This window comes from Podarcis tiliguerta, assembly GCF_965153285.1.
Source record: "Podarcis tiliguerta genome assembly, chromosome: 14".
Taxonomy (NCBI): Eukaryota; Metazoa; Chordata; class Lepidosauria; order Squamata; family Lacertidae; genus Podarcis; species Podarcis tiliguerta.
In genome coordinates, this window is record NC_139547.1 from 32932486 (window position 1) to 32949636 (window position 17151).

A 17151-nucleotide genomic window follows, 5' to 3' on the forward strand; every position below is an offset into this window, starting at 1 on the left:
GATGAAAATACCATGATTATTATTTTATTTATTTTCAATCTCTCTCTCTCTCTCTACTCAATGGTTGCAGTACTTGTAAAATGCGTATATAAACTTTTTTATGTTTATTTATTTATTTATTTAATATGAGCAGCATTTTAAATTCTGTAAAAATGATTATACGTGTGTTTTTGTCTCTTATCTCTTGGTCTAAACCTAAAGCGCCGTAGGTGTGTCATAATAATAATAATAATTCCACTGCACAGATGTAAATTTTATACACTTCCCCGCCCCGCCCCACCCACCCCGCCCCCATTAAACCGGTACAAAGAATTTAACTTTTTTATTACTTTCTCTCTTTTTTTGGAAAAAAAGGAAAAAAAAATAGAAACAGTGCTTTTATCACCTTTTATTATTATCATTATTATCATTATTTTTTTTTTAATCCTCCCGTAATATAAAAGTCTGCAATGATATCAATAATTTATTATACTGGAAGAAATATAAAAAGAAAGCTTGTTCATGTTCTAACTAGCAGAGATTTTCTCTTTCTCCTCTTTTCTTTTCTTTGTTTCTCTTTTTTCTTTTTTGCCTAAAGAACTAGTTATGCTTGGAGCTGATCTTGACTTGGTGGGTTGCCTTGAAAAGGGGTGCCCTCTGGACAGCATTAAATTAGATTTTATGTACAGGTGTCAGTTAAAGCACCCCTCTCTCCACCCTCCCGCCCCCGCCCCGCCCCAGCCTCAAAATTAACAACATAACCTTTGGCTTTGAATAAATAGTGAATAATTTAAAACAGCTGATATGGGACGGTGGGTGCAGTGGCGGCCCCACTTTACGATTTAATCGTGTTGGACCCCCATCGCCACCGTCTCAAATCTCCTCTTTTCCCTCCCCTTTATAAAACAAAAATAAATGTTAGATGCGCAGGAGGGAGGGGGGACCCTGATGTCACTTTAACACTCTTACAAAACAAGTGAGGAATCCTGATAGCTTAATATTCAGCATATATAATTCATTTACATGATATAGCAGTCTTGATTGTGGCCCCCAAACAGATTTTATTTTATTTTATTTAAAATTAGTTTCTAGCAGCTTTCTAGTTCAACCACGACAATGAAAATAAGAATAATTAATCATAATTAATCATAATATAATTTAATAATAATAACCTTCTACAGCCAGCAATCGAACTATGCAACGTTCGGAAATGAAAAGACCCACGATATTAAAATACACAGAACAAAATATCTGAGGTATAAGATAAAAAAATGTAGATTTTTTTCCTCTTTTTTTTTTTTTTTTTTAGAGTTGCTAAAATGATGCACTATTGCATGTATTGCAATACCCAGGCCTCGGAAAGCTTCCTTTTTTTCCCCCACATTGGAAGGGTTTTTATGGGTTTTGTCATTTAGTATGGAGCAAAACGGCTGTATCCCCCTCGGTATATACTAGCCTGCAATGAAGAAAGAACGAGACCGACATCATCAGCATGGCTCCTAGTCTTGGCATCAGTCAAGGGTGCAAAAGCATTCTGAAACAAAGCAATTTGATGGGTTGTTTTTTAAACGTCTGCTTTTCTTCACAATGGGATTTGCAATGTTATATTATTTTTTTCAAAATTTTTTTGCAAGCAAGGTTCAGGACACACCACTCAAAGCTGTTCAAACAGGGGCCAGCTGACCATTTAGTGAGTGAATCATCAGGTTATATGATGGGGGCGTATGTTTCTACCAGTTGATGGAAACCACAGGAGGGGATTGTGCTCTTGTGCTCAGGTCCTGTTCGCAGGTATTCCATGATGGCCATCTGGTTGCCCACTGTGAGAATGGCATCAATGGGCCCATTGGCCTGACCTAGCAGAGCTCTTCTTAAGCTCTTGGGTTCTTAAGGCCCATGTCTCCATGGGTGGAACATCTCTTCTTCCTGCAAAAGGTCCCTGGTTCAACCCCTGGCATCTCTAAGAGAGATCTTGTTCTGAAATCTTGGAGACCTGATGCCAAGGTGTTGTTGACAGTACTGAGCTAGATGGACCAGTAATCTGACTTGGTATAAGGCAACACATGTGAATCAAGACTGGGATCGAGTCCAGTGCTTGAACAGGAAGCTGCCTTAGATAATAATGGGCTGGGTAGACTCAGTATAAGTCAGCTTGCTCTTGGGGAAGAGCCATAGGTCAGTGGGAGAGGCTTACATGCAGAAGGTCCCAGGTTCAATCCCCAGCATTTACAGGCAGGGCTGGGGATGTCCCCTTGTCTAAAATCCTGGAGAATCACCACCAGTCAGTGTAGACAATACAGTGGTACCTTGGTTCTCAAACGCCTTGGTACTCAAACACTTGGTTCTCAAACACTGAAAAGCTGGAAGTAAGTGTTCCGGTTTCCAAACGTTTTTCAGAAGCTGAACATCTGATATGGCTGTTGGCTATTGTTTCTGGGGCACCTGCACCAAACAGAAGCTGTGCCTTGGTCTTTGAACATTTCGGAAATGAAACGGACTTCCGGAATGGATTACGTTTGGCGCTTTTGTTTTTGCTATTTATTTTGCGTTTTTGTTTTTGGGGCTTATTTGTTTTTGTGACTGTGTGGAACCCAGTTCAGCTATTGATTGATTGAATGTGTGACTGTGAAAATGGATAAAAGCCCCCCCCCCCCCATTCAAACAATGACTATCATCAGTGCAGGTAAGAATTTTATTTTTACTTTTTAATCATCTACAATACTGTCTTATTTATCTTATAGTACAGTACCTTGATTGTTGCTTTCATTTTATGGATCAATGGTCTTGTTAGATAGTAAAATTCATGTTAAATTGCTGCTTTAGGGGTTGTTTTTAAAAGTCTGGAACAGATCAATCCATTTTGCATTGCTTTCTATGGGAAAGCACACCTTGCTTTTGGAACGTTTTGGTTTTGGAACGGTCTTCCAGAACGGATTAAGTTTGAGAATCAAGGTACCACTGTACAGAGCTAGATGGACCCATTATCCAACTTGGTGTAAGGCCTCCTAAGTTCCTGCTTCATTCACAAATTAAACCCAAATACTGTATATACATGAATATTTTTTTTGGTAATTGCCCAAACCTCAAATGACTTTTCATAGGCATCTATAAAATGCATTGTAGGAAATTTTGCTCTTGATTATTGAAACATTGGTTTTGTTTTGTTTTTTGCATTTCCCTCAAAACACAACAGTAGTTTTGCCAAGCAGGACACTCCAATTTCACCTCAACCTGTTACTCATTCCTTAACACCCCCCAATAAAGTATCAGCAGGAAATTTTGCAGAGGAAAGACAGCGTAAATATTCCAAATTATAAACAACAATTAGGATTAGGAAACCCCCGAGCACCTGAATTGTTTCCTCTGAGACAGCAATCACTGTTTGGAGATGCTATCTGTTGAACCTGGGACCTTCTGCATGCAAAGCAGATGTTCTTCCTCTGAGATATAGACCTTTCCCAAATGAAATCAATAGAGCCGTGCTCCCAGTGGGGATAGATAGACCCATGACAGCCTGGTCCATCCAAGCTGTGTATGGGAACAGACCTGAGTTTGTCCCATTCCTGCTTCCATGTGGGTTTCAAAGGGAAAGTCCTTAAAAATATGCCTAGAAATAGGAATGGTGTGTGTGTGTGCGCACACACACACACACACACAGTGCCCTGGGATAGTTTTGCATTCATTGAAATAAAGGTGGGTGTCATCTCACCCAGGGCCAGCCCAATACATCTTTCAGCCCAAGGGTGACTGTGCTCCTTCTCTATTCCAAGTACAGAAGCAAACTGGACTGGAAGTTAAAACTTACTTCAGCACTGTTGATGGGATAGGGTTCTCCACTGCACCTGACAAAGCAAGCCAGATTACGGGGTCTAGAAAAACCCCCAATGCAGTAGCTGGGCAGAGAAGCGGGGGTTAGAAGGACCAGATGGGAGAGTGCTGCTTGCCTAATGGTAGAACAAATCCCTGATTCCACTCCATCTCATCCCACTTTCATGGCTGGCCTCTAAAGACAACATTCTGCACTGAGTACAAGTTGTTGGCTTCTGCTTGGTCAAATGATCTGAAAGATTTTAAGATCACTGTAAAAATAATAATTTTAATAAGATAAGAGAAATTTATTGGGAGAGGGGTAAAGAACCTAGGAAACCGCCAACACTAAGCTTAGTTGTTTAGCTACCGTATTTTTCACTCTATAAGATGCACCAGACCACAAGACGCACCTAGTTTTTGGAGGAGGAAAACAAGAAAAAAAAAATATTCTGAATCTCAGAAGCCAGAACAGCCAGAGGGATCACTGCGCAGTGAAAGCAGCAATCCCTCTTGCTGTTCTGGCTTCTGGGATAGCCGTGCAGCCTGCATTCGCTTCATAAGACGCACACACATTTCCCCTTACTTTTTAGGAGGGGAAAAGTGAGTCTTATAGAGCAAAAAATACGGTAAGTGTTATCTACACTGAGCAGCAATGGCTCTCCATGGGGTCTGAAAGACAGCAAGTCTTTCACAGTTGTACCTTGAGATGCCAGAGGTTCAACCTGGGACCTTTTATATTTAGAGCATGTTGTCTACTACCGAGCTGTGAGCATGTGACTGTCACTAGTGCATGATGTACTATTGGAAGCCCAGGGCTAGTGGGAAGCCCCAGTTTGTAGAAACGGTCATATTCCACCTAAAGTAAAAAATGGAGGCTAATTTGGGGGGGGGGGTTGTTCTTCATGTGAAACACTGGAGAAATGGAAAGAAGAATAAATCTTTCTCACGTAGGTTCTGCATTTTTAATTTCCGCAAAATTATAAATAATAACAACAATAATAATATTAATGTCGCCCATTTGATCCCAAGTGGGATCCCAAGGAGATCCCTGCAGGATCAGGCCAGTGGCCCATCTAGTCCAGCATCCTGTTCTCACAGTGGCCAACAAGAAGCCTGTGGGAAACCTGCAAGCAGCACTCAAGCAAAAGAGGATTCTCTCCTCCTGCAGTTTCCAACAGCTGGTATTCAGAAACATTACTGTCTCCAAAAACTGTAGCAAAAAACTAGAACCCCAAACCCCAGTATAAATATTTCCTGTAACTTACTCAGCTCTGCTATTTCTCACTTCAGTGAGAATGTTATATTTTAGGGTCTCTTTTGCATACTAAACACAAGTAGTTCATGCTACATGAAGGTAAAGTAAAGGTAAAGGGACCCCTGACCATTAGGTCCAGTCGTGGCCGACTCTGGGGTTGCGGCGCTCATCTCGCTTTATTGGCCGAGGGAGCCGGCATACAGCTTCCGGGTCATGTGGCCAGCAGGACTAAGCCGCTTCTGGTGAACCAGAGCAGCGCACAGAAATACCGTTTACCTTCCCGCCAGAGCGGTACCTATTTATCTACTTACACTTTGACATGCTTTCGAACATCCATTTAAAAACAAAAAGCTGGGTGAATATAAATTTAGGTAATATTAATTTAGACTCAACCAGATCGAGAGACCTTGGCGTGATTACAAGATGTCTGGGTTTCCATCCAGTTACATTACTTTAACACTCCTGGAGGAAAGATTCTTTGGGAAAGTTGTGAACAATTGCTAGAAAGATGCAAAAGACTGTCATTTTTTATTTTTCATCTTGTATTTTATCTGTACATGGGTATCACACATTCAGAGAACTTATTTGCAGACCCTGATGCATGTACAATTTGGCAACACACATTTGTATCATCTGCAACTGGATCCATTGTGCCTCATGTTAAAGAGATACACACTCTCCTTAAGTCAGAAAAGGGGGAATGCCCTTCCAGATGATGTTGTACTATAAATCCCATAACCCCTGACCATTGTTCATGCTGGCTTCTGGGGCTGCCAGGAGTTGGAGACCAACTGCATAAGAGTTGTAGGAGAAATTCAATTCAGTTCACATTTCAATGTAAAACTTCCTAATTTGCACATCCTGAAAGCGTTATGTGAACAACAGTAATGTATGCTTGCGAGGGTGAGGCTGGGATCAAAGGGTGTGCGGCTGTTGTGTCCTTCCCTTTCCACCCTGCCTGTCCTGCAACACGTCCCTAAAATGGGGGTGAGTCCATCTACATTCTGGATTATGAGTAGACTATACTGCAGAGCAGAAGGGAAGGGTATGTATTAATATTGGGCACAGATACATCAAAAGTTGGGTGTGAATCAGTCTTGATTAAATCAAATAGACTCACAGTTTTCTGCAGTTAATTTTCATTTCGCTGCTTTTCCATTGGTTGTGACTAACATTTTGCTTGATTGCCCTGATTATCTTAATTTAAGATAAACATGGTCCCACATAATGCCCCGGGAGGGTTATTTTCTCCTAATGCAAAAGGCCAGTATTACCCAACAAAATGTCCCCATGGGGTCTTTTTATGTGTACATTTCAGTTTCACATAAATCACCCTTCCTGTGGAGGGTGTGTGTGTGTACGCGCCTGGTTAACTTTATGCAACAACTGGAGAGGACTGCTGAATACTCTCCTATCCTCTACTCTTTTCAGTACAGCTATAATTTTAAATATTAACTCTAATAATAAGGGAGAGAAAATAGCAGGGATTCAGGCTGACTGACAGCAGAGGCCGGGAAATCTCAGTTTCAGCTCTTTATACTTATAATCACTGGTGTGACTTGAACCTTCAGGCAATGTAAATTCAAGGCAAAAGATTCGGGGTTGGGGGGGGAATAAAGAAAAGAAAAGAAAAAGAATGGAGGCTACCGTGAAGGCATTCAATTTGTGATGTATTTAATTATCAAAATGACTAATTGTTCCATTAAGGTAAGTGCTCACCTAGGATATATATATATATATATATATATATATATATATATATATATATCCTTATGTGTGCTACATTGCCAAGAAATTAAGACATTTGTCAAGTTTACCGGGAAGGATTAATGTGGCATTTTAGCTGCCGTTAGCAGAAGAGACAAATTCAATTAAGGAAAAGTGAGAAGATGTCAACCATGCTAAGAACTGGGGAGAGGGGAGGAGGAGGGGAGGTCCGGGGCAGACTGGGAGGCAGGGAAGGGGGAGGGGAATAGATAAATCAGCACTTACCACGGCACCAACGCCGTAGGTGGTTGCTGGAGCAAGTGTGTGGTGGTAGGGGTCTGCAGCATAAAGTCGTCCGTAACTAAAAAGAAAAGAAAAGAAAGCAGAGCTGAGGATTAATAAAAGAAAACCAAAGCAACCCCAGAGGTTAAAAAAGGAACGGAAAGGAATTGCAAAATGAATGCAATCAAACATTCCACTCTATCCAATTACACTGGAAATGAACTGACTCAGCACGTTATGGACGCAATATCCTCTGGGGAAATGGGTTCAGTTTACAAATGAAAAGGAGGAAGGGGGGGAAATGGCTATAATTAGCTTTACGAGATTGAATGCAAAGCAAATGTGCAGCCATGGCTCCAGAATAGGTATGTTTTCAACTTAAAGGACCTGGTCCCCACCCTACCCCCTCAAGGAAGCCTTAGGTGATTCCCAAAAGTGTGATGGACATAAGTAGAAAATAAATGGGGAAATAAGATATAAAAGGTCAAAGAACGAAAGGTTCTCTCAAAGGTTTTTTGTATAAAATGTTCCAAGCAGCTGTTAAGAAGCAGTGTGCCTCTTCGGCCGACAATCCTAATGGCAATGCAACTTCTTCTTGTTTTTGTTTTTGTTGTTGTTAATGGATGATAAATGCAACTAAGTGGGCAGAATTTGGTTTCTGAGTGGGAAGCAACTGGGCAAGGTGACCTTTCCTAGCATCCTCTTATATGACACCTGGAATACAGGGCAAAATGGTGGCGCACAAAGAAACATGCATCAGAGAACAGTGGTTCTTAATATGACAAAGAGGGACAGATCTACATAAATGGCCATATGGAGAGTTTTCTCCACTTGCCCTTTTTCAAATGCAAAGTTCAACTTGCTCATATTTAGGAATATAGGGGACAATGGAAGCTGCATTATACCAAGTCAGACCTTTGGTCCATCTCCCTCAGTAGCACTGTATTCCCTGACTGACAGTATCTGATCTCCAGGGTTTCAGAACAGATACATTCGCATTCCTACCTGTAGATGCTAAGGATTGAACATGGGACCTTTGCTGTGCAAAGCAGATGCTTTACCACTGAGCTATGGAGATGCTCCCTATAGCCAACAGCTGGCAGTGTTTCCATGGAGTCGCCCACCTAACTTTTTGCCATTGTTGATTCTGCTTAGCCAGTAAGTTTCATCTGTCTAGCAACACCCCAAGTTAAGGACATAGGAAGCTGATTTTCACCAGATCAGGTACTTGGTCCTATCTCAGTGTTGTCTATATGGTGTCAAGGGGTGCGGTAGCTATAGTGTGATGAGAATGTATGAACCGTGCCAAATTTTCACTCATTTAAGAAAAAACTAGGAAGAAGAATATTACGCATGTGAAGCTTCAAGTCATTCTGGTTAACCTTCTTTATTGCACCTGTTTTACTCCCTGCTTCTGCCTCTAATTTGCAGCTTTGGAGACATTCTTCTTTTTAAAAACAGGCAAACATGGACTTTTGCCTCCAGTAACCCCATCCAATCAGGGAAATGCATGTTATCATGAAGTTAAATCTGATAGTAGACAAGGGAAAACTATCTTTACTCTCAAAAGGCTTTCTGAGGCTGCTATGTAGCCAATTGGATATGGATACAGGATGATGCCACTAAGCCAAGTCAGAGTGAGGGTAATCTTTCATCCCCAAATATGAGGGGACTCCTCTCTCTCTCTCTCTCTCTCTCTCTCTCTCTCTCTCTCTCTCTGTGTGTGTGTGTGTGTGTGTAATTCACCCCTTCCCCATTTTGTGTCTGCCTTACTTCACACACCTGCAGTAATCCTATAGCTAACAATGTTGAGATTACTTCTGTAGGTGCTTTAACAAGAGCTTCTTTTTAAAAGAAAGCACTGCAATGTTTCGGATTCAGCCTGAAGTGCGAAAAGATTATTCGTTGCAAATGGTTTTCCTTTCACAAAGTCCAAAGAGAAATGTTGTTACTGTGGTCTATACAAAATGGAAAGCATTTATCTTGTCATAAATCTTGACTGATGAGTTTCTCACTTTGGCAGAAGTTGCTCTGACAAATTAGGACCAAATAATACCGGTGTTTTTGTGCGGTAGCAATGAATGTGTCTCTTTGTTTAGCAATTTAAAAGGCAGCTGTGGCGGAGGGGGACACAAAACATGATTAGCCTTTTCCTCAACAATGTAGATTGAAACATGTGATGCATTTGAGGGTTTTTGCCACAGGAAGACTAGGTGCAAGTGCTGTGCAACATTTAATTCATGATTATTATTATACATTTATTTATACCCTGCCTTTCCTCCTGATGGGACTCAAAGCAGCTTACATATAAAAGCAAGAATCACTAAAACCATAGAAAAAAACAATAAAAAACCAAACATTCATATAATTAAAACTGTATTTATTTATAAAATCTCTTTAAAGCATACAAATGATTACAGTAAAAAGAGCTGTGAGTTCCCAAAAGTCTGTTGGAAGAAGAAGGTCTTCACTTGCCAACAGAAGGACGACATAGAGGGGGCCTGTCTAGCTTCTCCAGGAAGGAAATTCCAAAGTCTGGGAGCAGGCAATGAAAATTTAGCTGTTGTTCGTGATCAAATTGACACCCCCCCCCCCACACACACTGAAAGGCACTGGGAAATATCCAACTAAGAGTAGATCCATTGAAATTAATGGTCCTAAATTAGATGTGTCCATTAACTTCAATGGGTCAACTCTGAGTAGGATTAGAAGTTATGCTTGTTTTAATTCAGATAGTAGAATAATGTGGGGACCTGCAACTAAATGTTGCAATCTGGAGTGTTTGGAGCACTGCTCTCTTCCCAAATATGCCACTCCTTGACCCTTGCTAGATCCTCCTGCCCTCACCACCACTCAACTGTCAGACAGCAGTCTGCGGCTACTCAGCATTCTCAGTTCTCATTAAGATGCTTTGGGGATACCCTCGCTTAGGTTTTTTCCCCCTCCCCCTCCTCACATCTTTTCTTTTTCATTTCTGAAAAACTTAACTGGGTTCCCCCCATGAATTGTGCTTATAATTGATTGATTGAAAAGATGAATAGCACACTTTGCAAGAAGAAGAAAATCTTCAGAAAGTGGTTTGTAAAATGACTGCCCAGAGATGTTGAATAAAGTATAGTTTACAACCATTAATGCATTTCACATTCTCGCTGTAATATGCCAGCAATTACCCAACACAAACTATCAGAGACAAACCACAGACCTTCTATAATACATTTCCTACATGTGGGAGTGTATGTTGTTGTTGTTGTTGTTGTTGTTAGTGTATGTGGTATTTGGAGAGGGGAATCACCTGTGGTGGGGGACACACCGTGGTCTCACCTGAGGCTCCTAGAAGCTGTCAGCATGCAACAGCAGCCATACCACACAAACTGCTTTGACTGGCCGGCTAAACCAGATGGGGGTAGCCAAAGGGTCTCAAACCTTTGGTTGTTTCATTGGGTTGTTTTTGTTTTTATTATGTATTGTGTGGTTTTATATTGTAATCGCCCTGAGACATGTGGGTATAGGTTGGTATACAAATTTAATAAATAATACAATAATAATAAAAATAATTGGTAAGTCAGGGACTTCCCCTGAATGAAGAGATCGGCTCTGGCAGATTGAGTGGATGAGAGCAATAGTAAGTCCAACAGTCAAGGCAGTTTCTGCACATGCTATATAGGGAAGTGAGGGGCAGATGGGGCTCATCAACCTGGGAAGGGAGCCCATCTAGGAGAAGGAAAACTGGCCCTAAACATCCTCTGCCTTGTGGGATATCTTCGGGAGAAGAGGCGGCTAAGAAGTAAACTCTATACAACTCTATGCAACTCCTACCTAAGACAGCACCTAAGATGGCACCTTGTATGCCTCTTTTTAGCAACTTTTGCAGCCAGACTGGTACTCTGGACAACATTATTGAGGCCGAGAGGAGTGGGGTCTTGTAGTCTGGGCAGCCCAGGACCTCCATACACACTGCTCAGACTTGCGTCCTGGGGAGGTCACTTTGGTGCTACTATTGCAGCAGTTTGACTTTATCTCCACAGGTGCACTCCATTTTCTCAAGACAGATGGATGCCAAAAATAACCAGCACTATTATTATTATTATTATTATTATTATTATTATTATTATTATTATTATTTATTATCATCATACCTCATTGCCATAACTGGCTTCAAGAGGGCTACAGATATTAAAATATATGAAGAGTGTGAACTTGTTATGAAAAAGGACAAAATAAAAAAATGAAATGAATTAGTTTGAACAGGAATCAAAACAAATGAGTTCCAAATGAAAATAAAACAAGTCCTTTATTCACTGTTTCTATTAGGATGTAATAGAGGTAATTACAGGTGTAATTACAGCACAAGTAAGAGAAAGGCTAAAGGGACTGGGAAGAGGAATAGTAGTTGAAATGGACAGACAGAAAATGGATGTCTACCAAATGGTGACACGGTGTTCTCTCTCTCCTTCAAATTTGACACAGCTGGTTCTTTGGAGTGGGAGTAGAAAGCCTAAACATTTCATCCTAATAACCACAAAAGTTGTACATAGGAGAAATGTAACTGGATTTCATATTGAAAGGGGATCTTAAGGGATGTGTGCCTTTTTGAAATTGCCTCAAAAACAAGGATCCTTTCCACAGTTTCTTTGAAACTTGGCAGTTGTCCTGCTTTGAACAGTAGAATGCCTGAAGGTCTCAGCCATGTGGGTGGCAAACACAGTAGTTACAGGTATCCGGAGGCTGGTTGGGTCCCTTGTTGACAATAGTGAAAAATGAAAAGAAATGAGAATGGCGAAAACGAATGGACTAACTTTGAATCACTTGTTAAAATAAACGGAAAACAAATGAATGGAGAGCTAAAGCAAATAAAACTTTTAATGGTGGATATGAATGAAGCAACTAAATTCCATTTCTTTCCTTTCTCTACTAGCAGATTTCTAAGATGTACTGTGAGGTGCAAGTTGATTCCTGCCTGGCCCTAAAAAGCCCTACAAAACAGCTTTTCATTTGTCTCCACAGACTGTCTTCTGTGAAAGCAAAGTTATACATGGGTGGCATACCTAAATTAAAAAACCATGGAATAAAATAATAATAATAATAATTATAATAATTATAATAATAATTCAATTAGTTATTGAGTTAATGAACACAGAGAAAGCAGAATTAAATATAAACTGAGGCCAGAACTGACATGTTCCTTATCGCACACCTGGAACTCTACTAACTTCAAGGATGCACCATTCATTTTAGGTGGAGGTCCCATACCTCTGTCTCTTAGATGGCTTTGGTCCATTTGAGTGGCAAAGTAAACCACACAAGCAAGACGGAAGCAAGGCATTCTGGGGTTTTCTTTGGGCCAATCAGCATGGGCCAAAATCCACCCTGTAGGCAGGTGCTGCTCTTATAAGCCGATATTTCAACCCACCCATCTACCCACACTTGGTAAAATGTTGCCATACCTGAGGGTGGGGAGGGGGAGAGGTAGAGGTAGAGAAGGATTTTTTTGTGGTACCATGTGATTGGCTGTCAAGGCATTGTTTTTTCACATACCCCTCACTGCTGTTTACATCTGGGATGTGGTGCTATAGATCTGGCTAACTGGTTGGGTGGGAGATTTGTGTAGCTCACCCATGCATGAGGGACATCTGACCGAATATCTCCCATTGGTGACAGGATCTCCACCTGTGATTCAGGCCAAATTTTGATAGCAGTTCAATGCCTTCTCCAAAATGAACATGACAAATCCATCAAATGGGTCACTTCATTGGCCTCTACCAGCAAAGAGCTGCTGCTGGGATGATTTGCTTGCTGCTTTTAAAGAGAACGCTCCCCTCTTTGTGTAAGACAAGAGGGTCAAACTCTTCATGAAGAAACCTAAGCATCAGCATATGCAGGGAGACATTTCCAAACAACAGCCATGCAGATATTATCTGAGAATATATATTGAGTCCTCCCCCCTTTCATGTGATGAATAAACTTTATTTTTCTTCCTCAGGGTGACCTCTGCCTTCAGAATATGATGGTTTTATTATGATTAATAAATTTCATTTCCACAGAGGAAAAGGAACAGTGTCAGCTTAAACGGAGAGCATGCTGGCTCCCTTCTTTTTAAATGCTAATTTCAAAATGCACCCTTACATGACACAAAAATTGAAACGCTCACGAGGGTTAGCCCTCTGGATGCAGATAGCCCTCTCAAAGGGATGCCAGGGCAGGAAACACGCTAGGGGGGTTCAGATGTCACATTCAGTGTGTGTACAACGGGTATACATGTATACACAAACAGTTGAGATGCACAAAGCGGCAAGTGTGCACTCTTGTACACAAACACTTGTACACATGCGAAGACAGCTTGTACCTGTTGTTAGCTGCCACCATTTCCAGGTTCAATCCTCAGTGGCATCTCTAAGTAAAGCTAGGAATGTCCCTTGGAGAGCAACTGCCAGTCAGTGTTGGCAGTACTGAATTGGATGGACTCAATGGTCTGACTCAGCATCGGGTGGCTTCCTTTGCTCCTATTAACTTCCGCTTCCTAGCTGAAGCATTTGATGCTGAAGCTCACTCAGCATATGGTTTCTGTTCATCCTCAGATGGCTAAGAAATTAGGCATGAAAGCATGTAAGCAAGATTTCAGAAGCCAAAGAGGGCAACAGCTGGATTTTTGTCAGACAAGGGAGTGCTCTGTTCATCTTCTTTCTTTCTTGGATTTGCACTGTTGTATAATGTGTGAGAACCACAGGATTCACTCCCCACTAGTTGTTGTGCAATTGTTATTTTCCTTTTGTTTTCAGAACTGGACCCAATCTGGTTCTTATCCAGTTCAACAACTTGTGGCCCTGGATGGCGATGTACTTCCTTATAGAAATGGGTAACCAAATCAGTTTAGTGGGGCTCAGGTGTGAATCATGATGTGGACATAAATGCATTTGAGCATCTTCATCTGCACATGTTGTGTATATGTGGAAAGTTGCCTATGCAAACGAATTGATGGAGTGAGGCCCTTGAATACAAAACATCTCTCTAGTGGTCTGCACTTTGTAGCCTTCTTGGGTACCCAACTTTCCCAAAATAGTAATTAAAAAACCCAATTTCCTCAGCTGGGCTGTTGCAGTGTATCTTTTTCCTATTGTTGCACTCAGAGGAAGGGAACACAGGAAGTGTTCTCTTCTGTTATGTTTCAGTCTTTTAATTATGGCAGCTCATTTGAACTAAGAACATAAGATCAGTAGAAGTGGATAGAAAAAGTTTTCCCCTCCCTCTCATAATACTAGAACCTAGGGAGATGCAATGAAGTTGAATGAAGAAGAAGAGGAAGAAGAAGAGTTTGGATTTGATATCCCGCCTTTCACTCCCTTTAAGGAGTCTCAAAGCGGCTAACATTCTCCTTTCCCTTCCTCCCCCACAACAAACACTCTGTGAGGTGAGTGGGGCTGAGAGACTTCAAAGAAGTGTGACTGGCCCAAGGTCACCCAGCAGCTGCATGCGGAGGAGCGGAGACGCAAACCTGGTTACCCAGATTACGTGACTACCGCTCTTAACCACTACACCACACTGGCTCTGGAATGTTGGAAGATTCAGGACCAAGGAAAGTAAGTGATTCTTCGTGCAATGCACTGTTAACCTATAGGACTTGCTCCTACAGAAGGCAGTGATGGCCACCAACTTGGATGACTTTAAGAGGATTAGACAAATTCATGGAGGACAAGGCTATCAATGACTACTAGCCCCAGTGGCTGTGCTCTGCCTTGGTAGTTGGAGGCAATAATGCTTCTGAATATCATTTGCTGGAAACTGCAGGAGGGGAGAATGCTCTTTTGCTTGCATCCTGCATGCAGGTTTCCCACAGGCATCTGGTTGGCCATAATGAGATGCTGAACTAGATGGGCCATTGGCCTGATCCAGCCAGCTCTCCTTATGCCTCTGTGAGACAGAACATTGGAAACACATGTTTCAAACTGCATTTGTTGTGACATTTCCCTCTCTTGCCCAAGTATGAGTTTTTATCAGAGTAGGGTTGCGTAGAATACAAACTTGTGGCTCAGGAAGCCAAACACAGATGTGCCTGTCAGGTGCACCATACCTAGATCATCTCCATTTTTGTAGTCCCATTAAAGCAGGAGAAAAGCCCATGCCAAGTCAAGAACACATAGGGGCATAAGAACAAAGGAAACTGCCTTATAGTGAGCCAGATCATTGGTCCATCTAATGCAGTATTGCTGACACTGACTGGCAGAGGCTCTCTTGGGTTTCAGGCAGGGAATCTTCATGATCCCTAGCCAGATATGCTGGGGATGCTAAACAGGTGCTCTACCACTGAACTATGGCCCTTCCAACTATGACTCTACTGTAGGCATTCACACCACACACCACACACACACACACACACACACACACACACTTCAATCTTCTATCTCTGCTGGAGCATTTTGTGCTTTCTGTATAGCTGGGGAAATTGCATAATCCTAGGATTACTTGCACACTCCATTGCCCATGCGTGCACTTACAGAGACCCGCACACATGCTTGAGTGTGGCACAAACAGAGATAATTCTCTCTCTCTCTCTCTCTCTCTATATATATATATATATATTTGCACTGCTTTGTTATCAATGGAGGTTTGGAGTGCAACCCCTTCCATTTACAAATTGCAGAACCCCGGCCTGCCTTAATCTTGTCAAGTTGTCACGTTTGACTAGCCATGCAGACTGACCTAGAACTGCGAGCGCAAGAAAGGCAAGCTGTCAAAGAGATAATGACAAAGATGCCAGGAGGGTTTGCCAGTGTTTCTCACTGAGCGAGAGGGAAGGATTAATCAAAGTTTAGCTATGCAAGGGGAGAGGATAATCCGAGTGTCGACTGGTGGCTGTCCCTGTCGTCGCGCCTCTTACCCTAACAGCTAACCTGCAGTAGTTGGCCTGGGAGGGGGTGGGGGGGAGATAAAGAGGAAGTCAAGGCCCATGAAAGGCATACACCACTATGGACTACAGCAATAGAAAGATGCTTTGAAAGTGCCAGACAATATGAAAGATAGTTGGATTTATTGGGGGGATTCAATTGTGCACCATTGCACAATAGAGGAGGGGTTGCCAATATAGGGCTTGTCCACACTTCCTCTTGCCCCATGCCTAGAAAGCTTGGGTCTGAGTAGTTTCCCCCTTGCCTCACTCCTTTCTCACTCTCAGAGCTAAACAGAACAACCGTCTATCCACAGAAAACCCAAAAGCCATTTGCTCTGATTGTGCGCTAAAGAATGTTTCCCCCATTCTTGAAGTGGCTGAGACTGGGGCAAGGGGTAGGAAGGTCAGAGCCATGTGGTTCCACCAGCAGAACCAACATCACAAATCCAGAGCCTTTGCTGGACGGCTTGATCAGTCGTTCAGGCATAGATGACTTCAAGGCTGGATTACTGCAATGCGTTCCATGCGGGGCTTGCTTTGCATTTTGACTGGAAAATGCAGTTAGTGCAGAACGCTGCAGCACGGTGGCTGGCAGGAGTGAAACATTGTCAGCATATAACAGTGTGCATGCATGCAAAAGCTCATAGAATCATAGAATCATAGAGTTGGAAGAGACCACAAGGGTCATCGAGTCCAACCCCCTGCCAAGCAGGAAACACCATCAGAGCACTCCTGACATATGGTTGTCAAGCCTCTGCTTAAAGACCTCCAAAGAAGGAGACTCCACCACACTCCTTGGCAGCAAATTCCACTGTCGAACAGCTCTTACTGTCAGGAAGTTCTTCCTAATGTTTAGGTGGAATCTTCTTTCTTGTAGTTTGTATCCATTGCTCCGTGTCCGCTTCTCTGGAGCAGCAGAAAACAACCTTTCTCCCTCCTCTATGTGACATCCTTTAATATATTTGAACATGGCTATCATATCACCCCTTAACCTCCTCTTCTCCAGGCTAAACATGCCCAGCTCCCTTAGCCGATCCTCATAAGGCATTGTTTCCAGGCCTTTGACCATTTTGGTTGCCCTCCTCTGTACACGTTCTAGTTTGTCAGTGTCCTTCTTGAACTGTGGTGCCCAGAACTGGACACAGTACTCCAGGTGAGGTCTGACCAGAGCAGAATACAGTGGCACTATAACTTCCCTTGATCTAGATGCTATACTCCTATACCAATAACAAACTTA

The 17151-nt window shown here is 42.1% G+C and overlaps 1 protein-coding gene across 38 annotated transcripts in view; it reads right to left on the bottom strand.

Annotated features, from left to right (window-relative positions):
* Positions 1–533: 533 nt before the first annotated feature.
* Positions 534–17151, bottom strand: part of RBFOX1 (RNA binding fox-1 homolog 1) — a 1465188-nt gene continuing 1448570 nt past the window's right edge. For 27 of the 38 annotated variants that reach the window (XM_083414137.1, XM_083414127.1, XM_083414128.1 and 24 more), the window contains 2 exons: positions 7037–7112; positions 534–1513 (listed from right to left, as the gene is read on the bottom strand). In XM_083414137.1, the coding sequence (XP_083270263.1) occupies positions 1391–1513; positions 7037–7112 (199 nt within the window). In that variant the 3' untranslated portion in view covers positions 534–1390. The remainder of the gene's footprint in view (positions 1514–7036; positions 7113–17151) is intronic. The other 11 variants (XM_083414131.1, XM_083414132.1, XM_083414162.1 and 8 more) reach the window with 2 other exon arrangements.